Genomic DNA, 14,342 nt, shown 5'->3' on the forward strand with positions numbered 1-14,342 from the left:
ACCACATTGCTAGCATTTCTAATACCATAGCAGCATATTATGTTCATCTATTGACTGGTAATGTACATCTACAGCTGCCGTTGTATTTTTCTTTATTCATCTGACAAACACATAAAGATTTTGTATCCCTCCTGGCCAAATCTTCCATCGAATAACTGTTAGTGTGATTGGTTATTTTTAAGTCAGTTAGGTGAATAAATCGGATTTTTGCTGGGTGAAAATCCAAGAAAGATCTCGCCGTGGTCAGGGTTGTCACAATCTCAAAGCTTCTTTAATTTCAGCTGAGCAAGGCTCACGTTAAATTGCATTTGTTGGTGTTACACAAGGAATTGATTTGTCTTAAATCAGGATTAGCTGTGTCACTGGATCGTAAATGCCAATTACAGATCTGTTGCTGTTCCTGCAAAGAGGCCAACAGCTGACAGACTGTACCAAACACCGCCTGTGCACAAATTAAAGCAGGCACATGTACTCACATTGGCGCCGTTGTGTTTTATTAACAGGAGATCGTTTAGTCTTACACACACATTTTAACACTCCGAGTCCATCATCTTGCACTATCAAGAGCCCTGTGCGGTGTGATTTGCAACTAAAGCACTTTGATACCTAATCAATAAAACAGATTTTCAGACCAACTTGTTTACCTTCCTCTCTCCCTGCTCTGTGGGATCACAGTCAACAGCTGATTTCTCAGCCAACTGTGAAAGTTAAGATGTATCTGTGACCTTTGGCTGGATCTAGAGATGAAATATCCTGGTTCCGGGCCCAATGGTTCAGATCCACACCAAACGTAATCGTTTTTTTCTCTGACCCACGCCACATCCTTCCACCAAGTTTCATGGGGATCCATTTGGTTTAGTTACCTTCCTACCAAACGAACAGACAAACAAACAGGTGTGGTAATAACTTATGACATTGGCCCTGGTTGTGCTTTGTGTTTATTAAAAAGTTTTAAGATGCTAACAAAGTAAACTAGTGGTCAACATTACACCTGCTCAACCTCCACGTGTTCTCATCGTGATGGCTCGCATGTTAGCATACTTACGTTAGCATTAGCTCGAAGCAGCACTATGTGCAAGTACAGCCTCACACAGCCAAGGCTGTTAGTCTTGTTCATTTTGGGAGAATTGTGGCAGAATTTGACAGTTGCTCAAACACGTCTTTATTCTCATTTCCAGTTATTTCCCATTGACACTGCTCCATTTACTGTGTTTAATGTTTCCACATTCACAATTTATATCAATCATATTTCTTTTAACTCTCAAAAGAGACATCAACTTTTCCATCTTCTAAAATTTCAATATCAAGACATTACTCGTTTCCTGGGAAATCAGCTCCACACTAATGTCTTGTTATATAGCTCTTCTGCTGGCTAATGGAAATATATATTATCCTTATTTGCATAACCACCTTATTTTTTCCCTATGTATCCCATAATGTCTTTATGACCTTGATATTTATTTTGTAGCAGAAAACTTCATATGACGCATCTTACATGTTGGGTTGATTCAAACATGGCTACCATGACCTCCCTCATTCTTCAGCATGAGCAAAAATTTAAGGAAAACACAAGCCTCTCTTTGGATACATTGGAACATTTAACAATCCCCTCTCATCCCGGTTCTGCTCCCATCAGTCTCTGGGTAGAAACAGATATTCAAACGCCAGCGCTGCCGATGCAGGAACCTCAAAGGATTTGGGTTTTTAAACTTCTTCATTGCTCATGCACGCTTAACCCTCGTAATGCAGTCCCACAGTATATGTAAATGTGTGTTAGAGAGAGAGAGAGAGTTGTCATGTGGTGCCTTAGAGCATTGACCGGTTTGATCCTCCTCCGTGTTCGCAGATAAAAGTCTATGAGTCACTGACTGGGATCTTTTAATGATCTCACCGGCTCCACCTAATTCCACCTCCCTGTTTTATTTCCCTCTCAATAATAGCGGGTGCTCTCTAACTGAATCTTCATGTTCTCGCCACGCTAAGCCACTGGAAATCGACAGTATGAGTTGACAGAGAAAGCTGCCAGCTGCAGGGCCCGAACAGACACACACACACACACACACAAACTTGTGATGTGGAATGTTTCAACACAACAGTGTAATTCACAGGGGGAACATGTTTGTAATGTTTATCCATCAAACATCCTGTGCTGATCTTTTACATCCCTTCACTGTGACTCCTCGCACTTCATCCATTAGCTCCCATCTGCCGTGTCCTGACATTTCCTGTCTTTCAAACCCAAACACAGGAGGAAGAGTGGGAAGCAAATGGAAAAAAAGGACAAGAATCAAGTGGATTTGGTTGCCGAGGGATGTCAGAATGGATGGTTTTTAGAGCTCCCTGTCCTAGTTAGGCCGGGCAGGGGATTCTAGCCTGTGTGTGAGGTAGAGTCTGAGCAGTGAATTATTCAGTGCAGCTTCCTTTAGGCATGCTCACACTCCGAGGCTTTCGCACACACACACGCAGGGAGAGCCACTGCAGACACACGTGTGTGCGTCTGAAAATACATTAACATCGGGTCACAGGGACAAGCAGAGTCCTTCACAGTTCAATACAGAGCTCTTCAATTTGTACCACTGACAGCGATCTGTGTTCCTCTGCTCTATGATCTGTTTGTGTACGTACCACAAGTGACACATGGAATGACACGATTAAGATACACAGAAACAGCGTGAGGCGGGATTTCCGCTGTGTGTTGGCGCACAGTTTCAAAGTGTGATTAAAGTCGACCTTGGCTCGGGAATCGTCACTTCAGCTGTCACATGCAGTTTCTGTCGTTGGTAGGATGAGAGCTAACAGACGAGAGTCAGGGGACGTTCAACGACATGTTCAGCACCTGAATATGTTTCTCACTGTGAAACTTCAGATTGCCAGAACGATCTGAGCTGTGATGACACCAACAAAGTCAAAGATAGGACGTCTATTACCTCGGCCAAGGAGGTGATGTTTTCATTTTGTTTTGTCTGTCAGCTGAATTATTCAAAAACTGCTCACCCAATTTTCTTGAAACTTGGTGAAAGGCTGGGGTACGAGCCCAGAAAGAACCCATTACATTTTGCCACTGATCCGAACAAGAGGGGAATTCTTTTTTTTATCACTTTCTATAACATTGTGAAAAAAATCTGGCATATTTAAGTGATATTTGTGGGTGTGAGCGATATAATTCAGCTTGATTGAATTTAAGGGGCCTTGGCCGAGACTCTATTGACTGCCATTGAGTGTTGAGTGCTGAATACAATCAAAACCAGTGTATGAGTATAAATATAGAGACTGGTTTTACATGAATTGCAATTATTAGAGTTCATTCCCAGACTGAATTATTATGTATGGTGGAATCACAAAAAATGGTGTGCCACGTGATCCAGCCTAACTGTATGTAATTCTATCTCACTGGTTTGATTTTCACCTCAGTGTTTACTATTGCCTTTCCTTACACAACGCCAGAGCTGTATTCTGCTAATGCTGTGTGTTTGCTGCAGCACGGTGTGAAATTGCCTGGCTGCTCTGCACACAGCACCACCGGTTGTACTACTCCTGTGTTTTTGACAAAGTATAGCTGCTGAGTGCAGGTTCACTGTGGCACTGCTGTTATTACCACAGAATACTGAACCAGGAGCCGGGACCATGCATCTCTGCAGTGTATCTGCAACTACTTGATAGGCCTATTATGTCTGTAATACCCACATCCCTTCACATAAAGGCAGAGTGAGAATGAGGTAAGATCCCCCGTAGCAAAAACTGATTTGGCCCAGACTTGGCCCACACTTTCCCTCTGCCACACCGTCATCCAGTCCGCATACTGCGTGGAATGATGGCACTTAGGCGGTCCGCTACTGTTTGTTGGATCTGAGCCACGAGTATACGAGCCATAGCGACAACACATGCCAGCCAAAAGTGACATATTCACCATTTACCACATGGGCCACTTTCGGTTCCCATCCAGATTACTCCTTCCCGAGAGCACAGGGTGTTTGCCAAATTAAAGGCCCACATTGGTTTGGGGACATTTGAGCCACATGCTTTTTTTTACAAGTGCGTCACTTTAGACTCACATCACCAGTCACACAAAACAAAGAATTAAGAAATGACCTCGTAATTAGGGGTTTTCAGAAAAAATCATGGAAAACATTGAACTGTTTTAATCTATTTATATTAAGGCCTAATATAAAAACATTTCACACTGTTAACACCAAATCATGCCATGTAATGAATGTGAAGAATCCCTTCAGGACACATATTTAATTTCACAACCAGCTCTTTGGTTATTCTTCTAATCTTAATTTCTAATCCAATCTAATTTTTCCGATTAAGTATGAACAACCAACAAGTGCAACTTTCATTAAAGCTCTAAACAGAAATAAAGCAGCATTAAAAAAAAAAAAAAATGCTATTAGAGTCAATCAATAGACTGTATTACAAAGTGGGGTCTGGGGACTTTTAATGAGCCGTGATTCCACAAGGTCCCTGGATGGAATTAAAGGGAATAATTCGCTTCATTATGTTAATTCGGTAGAAACAGCTGCAATTAGAGTGTTTATGGGCTAAACAGCCTCACTTCAACCGCATTGCTCCCACCGTGTCTGTCCCAGGCTCCAGAGTCTGCCTGCGCACTGCGTCCTCTCTGAGCTTCCTCTGCCCAGGAGGGGACCACGGCCACTGGGGGGAGGTCCGGGGAGGACAGCCGGGGATTGCTTCGGGACAGGGGGTGTTGGTGGGTATGAGTTGGTTGTAATGCTGTAGGGTTGGTGGATGGGAGGGGCTGATAGGCTGTGTGACGCTGGCGAATTGCAGCAATTGTCAAACTGAGGAGTGAGGAGGAGGGAGAGCGAGAGAGAGAGAGAGAGCGACCGGGACGCACTGGATACAGCAGATTTGGGGAGGAAGGCAAGTGGAGGAAGGAAGGGGTGGGGGTTACGAGACGACAGTATATAAAAAAAATCCTCATCAACAGGGGGGTCGGATGGACTCGAGGGGACAGGGACAGGGAGCAGGGGACCGGCTCTAGAGACGCCAAAAGGGGGGTCCCGTCAGGAGAGTCTGGGGGTGTCTGCGCCAAATCCGCTTCAGGGATGTAGTCGAAGCGGCTCCGAGCTCAGCCCGCCCGAGCTCCTCATCACCATGAAGAAACACTCCGCCAGGGTCGCCCCGCTGTCCGCCTGCAACAGTCCGGTGCTCACCCTCACCAAAGTGGAAGGTAGGCTGGAGTTCACATCACATGTCCGTGTGTCGCGCGCCCGCAGCCCCGCACACCGCCGCCGCTGCTGCCCCTGCCTGGTGCGCGTTTTATTTGTTATTTCTATTTTTGGATGATTCTGAATTTAGAAGCGCCCTGTTGTTGATCTGAGAGAGAGAAGATGTCAGCTGGAGGATTTCTCCCTCCCATCTCATCCCACTCTGCCGGAGACAGGCTTCAACTTTAGAAAAATCTCTCTGCGAGCGAGCAAACACACACGGGAACCAAACATGCGCGTAATCGCACAAAATCATGTGCCATTTTTTCTGCGCAAAAATGCACCCCGGGTTAAATAGCTTTACCTGTTTGGCCCATTATTTTCTCCAATCATATGATTTCACTGAAACCCTCCAAATGGAGCTTAGACGTGTAGCCTATCATTGTCCAAACCACTACGGTGCGCTGACGCGTTTATTTATGTAATTTGGGATGAAGCACTTGTGCCACATCCACTGCTCCTCGGGGAGGGTCTGAAGTTGTTATTGCAGCAGGGATTCCCCCTCGCACTCCTCCACCGCCACCCCTTCCTCTGCTAAAATAGCAGAGCATCACACCGAAGCAGCTGCTATAGGACATGAACCCATGCAGCACTTATGATAGTGGTCCCTGCAGGTGACTGCTCTCATCCTCCAGTCGGTCTTCTGGGGCTTCATTACGCAGGGGCACAGTTATGGAGACAACTCCTCTCTGACTCCTTATGCCCCGTGTGTGTGTGTGTGTGTGTGTGTGTGTGTGTGTGTGTGTGTGTGTGTGTGTGTGTGTGTGTGTGTGTGTGTGTTGCTGCATCGTTCCTCAACACCTCTCCTGACATCTTCAACAAGTACTGTGTCATAGTTCCTCCTGACTGTACAGTAAATCTGCTCTGATTCCGATCTCGTTTTGCAGCCCCATGCTTTTGCAAAGGAGCGATGTTATACAGCTTTTTCTTTTCTTTTTTTGATTTCCTCTCAGTGCAGAGGACTGATGAGCGTCTCGGCATTTTGGCATAAGCACATCACGACACTGAATTGGCAGCTGATTTCAAAGCACTCTTTAAGAACATGGTGTCGGAGGCTCACATCTGGAGTAATCCCTGACATCTGCAACCTAAAAATAAAAATAGGGATTATGGATTGATAAATCCTCTGTGTGTGTACAACATGTATTTCCTAGCAATTACCTCTATAATTGGCATTGTTTTGTTTACTAGTTGCATGATCAAAATACGTGTTCACGACACATGGCACATGAAAAACAGTCCTGAAGGTCTCTGAAGACTCGCTGGTACAATTACTGTTTGATCAGATCGTTGATTGTGTGATTGGGTGAAGGTTGTTGGGAGCTGTACTTTGTGCAGTACAGTAAGGTCAGGCTCAAGTAAACGCTGACGGTGACAGATCAACTCGTGTCACCGCAGCCAGCGAAGCTAATTTGCCAAAAACGCCAGTGTAGCAGTTTTTAAGTTTATTCATTACAAATATTAATTTCCAATATAACAATATAAATACTTGTAAAACTGTTAACTTCTTACCCTTTGTCAAAGTAGTTTTTTTTTTCAAGCTGTTCAGAGCCTTGCTGACTAAGAAAGTTTAACTCATGCACTCCAGATGTTTGTAGCCGTCTGGAGTATGATTGCGAAAATGACGGAAAATACTTCATTATTCATAATTTATGACCAGACCGGCTGCTAGAATATGCATGAGGCATTTTCATCCAGTTTTATATGGACGCTGCCGAAATCTAACAGATTGACTGTGTGGCAATGTGCTGTAGCTGTTTATACTGTGTTCCCTGTATTCAGTCATTGTGAGGTATACACTCAGAATCGTTCCCGTTGCTGGATTACCCAAGATTTTAAGCTCATTAGCGTGAATGTCAGCTCGGAAATATTATATTCTCAGAGTAGGGCTGCGATGGCGGGCTGTTGTTTGACGATTGTCTATATTTAGAGGGAACAAAAGCTTCGCTGTGACACGAGGCCGTGGATAGAGAAAGGATCGTGAGTGTGCGAGTGTGTTTGTGTTGGAGGGGGTGACACAGTGTTGTGAACCGTTGAAGGGAGTCAAAGCTGTATATTTGCGATTTTGAACGTTTGGCTCCCCGTTCCAGCAGCTGCTTTGAAGGGGAAGGGGAATCGCGGGGGGGGGCCACGGCGGATCAACGCACAGCTTTTCACAGACTCTGCAGCTTATGTAACACCAGCTCCAAAACCTCTGTTCCGCTCACTAACAACCTGCGCCCAACTGTCAAAGACTCAGTTGTTCACTTTTGGAATTGTTTTTTTTTCTTCATTTTCGGGGTCCAGTGAACGTTCGCAGGTCCACAGCGAGTACACGCCTGAGCGGATGCAGCTCCTGACTGTCACTGGATCACCGACAAGTCAGATAGTTTTGATTTCGCTCGGAGAAAAAGGCTGAACCACGACCAATCAGCGTCGGCATCAGACTTAGTGCATGGTACAACTGTTACTTGGGGCTGGTAACACAATCATCTCTCATCCCATGGGTCTTCCCGTTCTTCTAATGTCCAAATAAAAGTCCATTCGTTAGTTTCTCCCTCTGTCTCCCACAGCCACCAGGTTGATTCACCGTCCACCGAGCATCCTCTTCTAATTCCTCCTGTCACAAACCCCCCCCCCACACCTTGAAGCCCATGGATGATAATTATCGATTTCTTCTTGTAATGTGTTTCCAGTGATGGTGTCTTTGGGGAATAATTGTACTGTTCCTGTGTTGTCAGAGGAAGGTTCATGATGGTTCACAAAAGACTCTTTAATCTCTGTAATGTCATCACACACACACACACATCCCAGGATGCTGCTCATATTTCACCACCTGCTGCTGTTAGGGGCAGACTGAAGCTTGTTGCAGGCCTCCGTGCAATTGACCACAGATTAAAACCACTGCATGAAAGGAAATGAGAAAGTAAAAGCTTCAGGTCACTCATTTAATGTAGTATTGAGTTTTCCCACGAGGTGACATATCGTGTTTGTCAAATTAATCAGGTTTTAGGACTTTTCATGACTACAGGTCATTTCATCTTGTGATTAAAAGGCTGAAGCACCTGATGACGCTAAGTTACACAACTGAAGTTATGTCCCTAACATCCACTGGTGGCCGCTAACACCTGCTAACGTCTGCTAACATCTACTGGTAGTGGGTAACTCAATTTGTACGGAATACCTTTCACCCCTAACCCTAGACGTACAAGGGATATCCACCATCTTGTTCTATGTTCTAAAATATTCTGTCTGCAGGAAAGGAAAGTATTACACTAACTTTGTTGCCGTACAGTAGATTAATGTGGTTTCTCTGCCCTGCTACTTGTGCCCAGTGCATGAGTCTCATCATCCTCTTAATGAAGATTTGCATATAGCAAAAGAACTGTGCATATACCACTGAGCGAGGAACCAAAAAGGAAAGGCTTTAAAACGTAAATGATTTTCTGAAATTGTGATTAATAAGGAAGTGTTACTGGTAAAAAAGATCATGACATCTTTTCTTAAAGGTTACAAGTCGAATCTTGCCCCTCAAGCTCATTTGCATGGGTCTTATTTGTATGTAAATGCACATTGAGGCCGAGTGTAAATACAACAACCTCAATATGGAGATGAGGCTACATCTGCAACAACAAAGGTCAGAAATACAGCACATGTACGTTTATCATAACAGTAATAACCTTCAAAGTTAAAAAATGCTTTACCAGGATTGAAACATTTGAATATAATCATGCAAGGAAAAAAAAACAAAAAAACCTAACTGAATACAAAAACCGTCAACAAACCGAGGATGTGGGGCGGCTCTCTGGCTCATATGAGTCCAGCAACTCGGCACTGGGCCTAAACCATTAAGTGCTTTAAGAGTGATTAGCAAAACTGGGCTGATGATCCTGTCATCTGTTGTATCTGTTCAGCTGAAGTCGCCTTGGCTCAACCCTGAAAACAGCGAATACAGTTTAACCTGCATTGTCAGTGCTGTTAATATTGAAGCAGTGACACTCTTGATTTTGAAGCTTTAAGCACCATTCAAAGGTTACTTTCATCCTTTGAACGTGTTGGAGTTGACTTTCGTCAGAGGACAAAACAGTGAGGCTTCTTCTTCTCCTTCTGTCTAAATTCATTTTAAAAGCCAGTGAAACAGACCTTTCTCCTTTTATGATGAACACACACTGACGGGGCTTTTATGTTACCGAGAGTCTTTTTGCTCAGATTTTGAGTGTTTGAGCAGAGAGAGCCATTGTAATGAATGAATGAGAATTCAGTGAATACATGGCTTGAATACAGGTCCATTGTATAACAACCTGTTCAGGGTGTATCCTAATCCCTAATGGATGGGTAGATAATTTAATTTAAGGTTTCCCTTGCTGCATGTCTTATTTGAATTTCATATCTGGGGCGTAGCAACATTGTAGACAACAGCGACGACAATGTTTTGAAACCACCTTTAATTCCATATTTGAATATGTACAGGAGACTGCAATGACACCATGGTTGACATTCCTCTAAAAAGGCCTTATGCCATTATAGCGATCAGCCAACAGTGTAATAAATTTAGAGGTTTGGTTGAAACTAAAATTTATAAATGTGTGTGTATGTATGTACCTGGGATGGTGGTGGGGGTCTGCACTTAAACGTTACTGCACTTTTTATGATAAAAGAATAACTGGAAGATTAGAATGATGAGGTTTATTATCCCGAGTGTGTTGATTAAGGGCCCCTCTGGTCTCCTTTTTTCCAGGCTCCCCAAAGTCCCTTAAAACGCCCCCTGTTGGATTTGGGAAATTACCTTCTGAAACAGTGTAGTGTTTCATCATTTGAGTGAAATCCCCAGAAAGGAAAAAAATAAGCTCTAATTCTAAATTGAGGGGGCTGATCCAAAACTTCAGGCTTCAGTTGACCTATATCCTCTCCAAATGTCCAGGGCCCCAGTGGACCGGCCGGTACAGCGGTGAGCCCGGCAGGCCGATTATTACAAAGCAGAAATAACAGAATATTTTCAGCCTGCCTTCAGCGCTGGTAGTAATTGTGACCAGCCTTGAAATAGAGTCCGCGAAAAAATTGTTTTTGCTGTGGGCTTTGTTGCATTTCATGCGTGAAAACGACTCTGGTGGCAGTTAACTCCATCAAATTCAGTTTTCTTCTTTTTGATAAACTCTTGTTCTTTTCGATACTATTAAAAGACTAAGCAATCATCACATTGTAAGGGTTGTTTAATGCTGTGAAGTAAGATTAATCTGGGAATAGCAGAGTCAAGTGTCAGGTTTATGTGCGGACGATGAAGTCCCGAGCCCTTGGGTGCAGGGAAGGAGAAAAAGCTTTGTTCGGAGCCGACGCTGCGTGTTCACCTGCGGTGTTTGCCTCTCAATCAACAGGGACGCCGCAGCCAATCTTTTAAATATTGATCTGTTGCAGGAAGAGCTGGGACACTTGGCATTCTGTCAAACTGCAGCTCATCCATCATGTATTCACTGTTGCAAGAGAGAGAAATTGATGCTTTAAGACAGGGGACTGCATAGTTTGACAGTTTGCCCAAGTGCCAAGTATTAGTACACGCATCTGCTATACCACACGGTGCAGGTACCCATGTGATCACACTGCGCTTGCTTGCACGCTGTGTTGTGTCGTGTCGCTAACCGGAGAGACATCCGGGGGCTGCAGCACTGACCTGCATCATGAGTGAGCGTGTGTTGAACCAGCAGGGCAGGTCAGCGCCTCGACAAGTTTGCTGGCGAGAAAGTCGCTCCACCGTCCTCTGAGCTCGAAGGAGAAACGAGTCAGGAATTAGGGAGAGCGGGATCAGTAACAGCCGTCCCGCCCTTGTCTGCCCTCCCGGGGCCCTCGTCCCCTCGGCCCATGTTGTCCCCCCCCTATCAGCCGGGTGGACGCAGCAGGGTGTGTTTTTTCCGCCCGTCTCTCTGTTGTGTTATTGAGTGGGACAGGCTTGTCAGATGAGCCTGCTCTGGTGTGTTGAAAGGCCTCTGACTGACAGCTTGGCCTGACCGCGCTGTCACAGGCGAGTATCAAAGACTCCCACTGTCTGTCAGACGTAGAGATTACAAAGGCAGTGACTGCTGACTGTCTGTCTGCCAGGCCGGAACTACCACTCCTCTGTAACGTGACATGTGTAGCTCGAAGTTCATGACATATTCCTAGAAGCGGCCGTGTGTGTGTTATGAAGACTCAACGCTTGACACAGTTTGTCTGTTATTTAGCAGGATTTCACCAAGACTACTGGACGGATTACCACGAAACTTGCTGGAAGGATGAAGTATGGGTCAGGGAAGAACCAATTACATTTTGGTGCGGATCCAGACCAGGAGTCGCAGCCAGGATTTCTTTATACCTTTCTTTATCATTGCGAACAAACATTTTTGTTGATTTCACAGACGATAATTGATGGATCTTAATGAATAAATTCAGACATGGTTAGGGGACTGGGAGTCATGAGTCCGTGAAATTGGTGCCAATCTAAATAAAAATCCAGATCTAGCTTATCAAAATGTGTTTTCATAAGAGGACTGTTTCAGGTATTGATTCAGTGAGTGTGTGACAGGTGAAATCAAGTTTTTGTATTGGTTGCTTGTTTTTCCTCAAGAATATTCAATCCAAAAGCTTGAAGATGAAGGGCCAGTTCACTCAAATCACAGGATCACTTTATGCAGACCGTATGCAGGCGCAGGAAACTGAGGTTAATTTGGATAATCCACACAACAGACAGTCGACTTTCTTTGCCAGAAAGTTATGCAAATGCAATCAAATCACATTAAGACGAAATTACCCTTTAAGATATTGATTTAAATGTTTAATGTAAAACTGTGTGTGCGCTTGTGTGCAGCCAAACAAGGACACTGCACCTCATGGATTTATTATGAGTGTGTCAGAATAAGTAAGTTTGCACCAGTCAATTCATATTCATCACCGAGCAGAGGCTCAGCAGACAGTAAGACAAGGAGAAGACTTGTGAAGTGTGCTCCAGTGATTGATCTGTTTACCCTGTTGAATCACTGGGGCTGAGCGCTGCAGTGCACTCTCTCTCCCACGGAGATCTCCACCAAACCGACAAACCTCTCTCTTACCTCAGTCTCCCCCACTTAGTTTAGGTCCCGTGTGAAGCGCGCTCCGACAGCACAACACAGGCCGCGATGCTGTACCGCCACTGTGAGGACCTCTGTTCCTGCTCTGAGAGATGGAGAGAGATGGAGAGAGTTGTGAGTGGTGCGGGCGGTGGCCCGTTCAGGGAGGTACAGAGGACCATAGCAGGGGCTCTTTCTGTGGCGTGCCACGGGGGCCAGGTTCTGTGAAGTGTGAGAGCAGGCAGGCGGCCAGGAAGGCGGGCCTCTGCTGGCACGTTTGGGATTTGCAGCTCTTATCAGCAGGAGAGATCTGCAGTGCAGAGTCTGCAGGGGGAGGGAAGAGAGCTGGAACGAGGGGGGAAGCAGGGAAGCGTGTGTTGTCGAGATGGAGAGAAAAACTGGAAAACTGTCTCGGTAATGGCCGGATAAATCTCGACACCAATCAGAGCGCTCCAACCCTACTGGGAGCAGGGCAGCGTACGGAAGCTGCAGAGGCAAATGGCCACATAAGATAAACATTGATTTAATGTGTCGTTAGTCGTAAAGAGCCTAAACTACAGGTCTTCACATGGGGAGAGAAGAATCCCAAGTGGATTTTTTTTCTCGTGCAAAGCAAAATATCATTAGCAACAAAGTCATACACGGGTCTGAGTGGAGCCAAAGCTGATGCTACAAGGATCTGCGACTCAGTGTGCTGAGACCGTAGAGGCAGACAAATGACCATATAAGACAAACATTGATTTACTGGCCCTTGAGAGACTAAGCTACAGAATTTCACACGGGAAGCGAGGAATCACCCGAAACTAGAGGGTTTTCCTCATGCCCGAGTAGTTAAAGAAACATATGAATATTATCGTAGCAGAATCTTTTTCTCTGCATCCTCACCTGTGCATATTGAATTACACGGTGCCTTGATTCAGCAGAGTGGGTGGGGATGAGTATATTTCAGGAGGCAACAAAGAGAAGCCATGCACGGCTGTCAGAGTGGATCCAAAGTGATGCCAAACACTCCTCCTGTCTCCAGTCATTTCACAGATGCCTGTTTGGTTCATTTAAGTATATTTGGACTCTGAATAGGGATCAAATGAAGGGAGATATTTCCATCTCGTGCTAAATTTACCAATTGGTGCTTATACAGTAATCTGCAACTAAGCCTTAATATAAATCTGGTTTACTATGCAAAAAGGATGAGATTAATTATCAGAAATATTTTAAGAAATTACACTAAATGAGACTAAAGCTTGCACTGCAGGATATTCACTGTACTGCACTCGTTTCGGTGTCACGGGGGCCCCCCGACCTTGACGGTTGACATTAGATGAAAAAAAACGATAAGGTTAAGCACTTTCAGTTAATCATTTAGCCGTTACAGGGGACAGACTCCCTCTGGGTCTTTCGGTCACGGTAGTAATGCCTTCAAATGTCATCAGTGGACGATTCTTTCTCTCTCTCTCAGTCACTCTACTGACCCAGCTCCCTCATGCTTTGCTTTCCGCTGACAGTGAAGGTTGATACAGTGTCATTAGTCACCGTCAGGACAAGTGTGAGAGGAGTTTGTTCACTTTAAATCATTGGATCAGTGCTTCAGTAGGTAAATCAAATGAATATATGGTTTCATTGATGAGTGCAGCCCGGGCTGTGTGACATTTATATCACCGATGTTGTTGTGACGCTTCACTGTGCCCATATGGAAATGCTTTGCCGGCACCCACTGCCTCGCTGGGGGCTGATTGGCTTGGCCCATCACTGCATTTGGAAGATTAAACCGTGCTGCAGTATGGCGCAGGCGGCCAGGGCCACGGGATGTGGGACGGTGGCCCAGGGAGGACAAAAGCTTGGGCGGCGTAAACAAGAGGTGACCTTCAGGGTGGAACAAAGAGGCTCGCGGCTCAGAATAGAGAAACTTAATTCTCACCCTTGTGCGCGCAAAGACTTTGACGGACATCCCACGTGGGTTTGTCTCTGTTTTTGGTCTTCGCTGGCTCATCATTTCAATGCGATAACAGACAATGATCTTGAATCATCTTTCATCGCGGCTAAATTTGCTCTCCGGGCTGTC

General features: G+C 45.0%; 1 protein-coding gene across 2 annotated transcripts in view; it reads left to right on the top strand.

Moving 5' to 3' along the window:
* slc35f3b (solute carrier family 35 member F3b) overlaps window positions 1–14,342 on the top strand; it is a 53,006-nt gene that overhangs the window by 23,736 nt on the left and 14,928 nt on the right. Inside the window, exon 1 of one of the 2 annotated variants that reach the window (XM_035171741.2) lies at window positions 4,903–5,194. The exons of the other annotated variant lie outside the window; for it this stretch is intronic. Coding sequence (XP_035027632.1) covers window positions 5,119–5,194 — 76 coding nt within the window. The 5' untranslated portion in view covers window positions 4,903–5,118. Of the gene's footprint in view, window positions 1–4,902; window positions 5,195–14,342 lie in introns of those variants that run through there. 2 annotated transcript variants of the gene reach the window in all.

The sequence above is a fragment of the Hippoglossus stenolepis genome, chromosome 12 (genome assembly GCF_022539355.2).
Source record: "Hippoglossus stenolepis isolate QCI-W04-F060 chromosome 12, HSTE1.2, whole genome shotgun sequence".
Classification (NCBI taxonomy): domain Eukaryota; kingdom Metazoa; phylum Chordata; class Actinopteri; order Pleuronectiformes; family Pleuronectidae; genus Hippoglossus; species Hippoglossus stenolepis.